Source organism: Lipotes vexillifer, unplaced genomic scaffold (genome assembly GCF_000442215.2).
Source record: "Lipotes vexillifer unplaced genomic scaffold, Lipotes_vexillifer_v1.1 scaffold1608, whole genome shotgun sequence".
Classification (NCBI taxonomy): domain Eukaryota; kingdom Metazoa; phylum Chordata; class Mammalia; order Artiodactyla; family Lipotidae; genus Lipotes; species Lipotes vexillifer.
This window is the reverse complement of record NW_006774162.1, coordinates 675140-675442: the sequence shown is the minus strand read 5'-3', so window position 1 is coordinate 675442 and position 303 is coordinate 675140. Positions and strand designations below refer to the sequence as shown.

Here is a 303-nt window from a genome sequence, read left to right as displayed (position 1 = left end):
ATGAGTGGCTCCCTGGGATTGCAGTGAGATGGCCCTGGGGTGCCTTGGTGCAAGGTGGTCTGGTTATGCAGGTGCGCCAGCGGGAGAAGATGAACGAGGACCACGGCAAGCGACTGTCAGACACCGTGGACCGACTGCTTAGCGAGTCGAATGAGCGCCTGCAGCTCCACCTCAAGGAGCGCATGGCGGCCCTGGAGGAGAAGGTGCTGTGGGTGGCGGGCCTGGATGGGAAGGGCTGCCCGGAAGGACGGCGCTGGCGGAAAGGGGCGGGGTGGGTAAAATTGTGGGTGGAGCCGGGCGAGC

The 303-nt window shown here is 65.0% G+C and overlaps 1 protein-coding gene across 1 annotated transcript in view; it reads left to right on the top strand.

The window, feature by feature from the left end:
- Nucleotides 1-303, top strand: part of PPFIA4 (PPFI scaffold protein A4) — a 33583-nt gene that overhangs the window by 7441 nt on the left and 25839 nt on the right. The window contains exon 10 of the mRNA XM_007448999.1: nt 72-203. Within this exon, the coding sequence (XP_007449061.1) occupies nt 72-203 (132 nt within the window). The remainder of the gene's footprint in view (nt 1-71; nt 204-303) is intronic.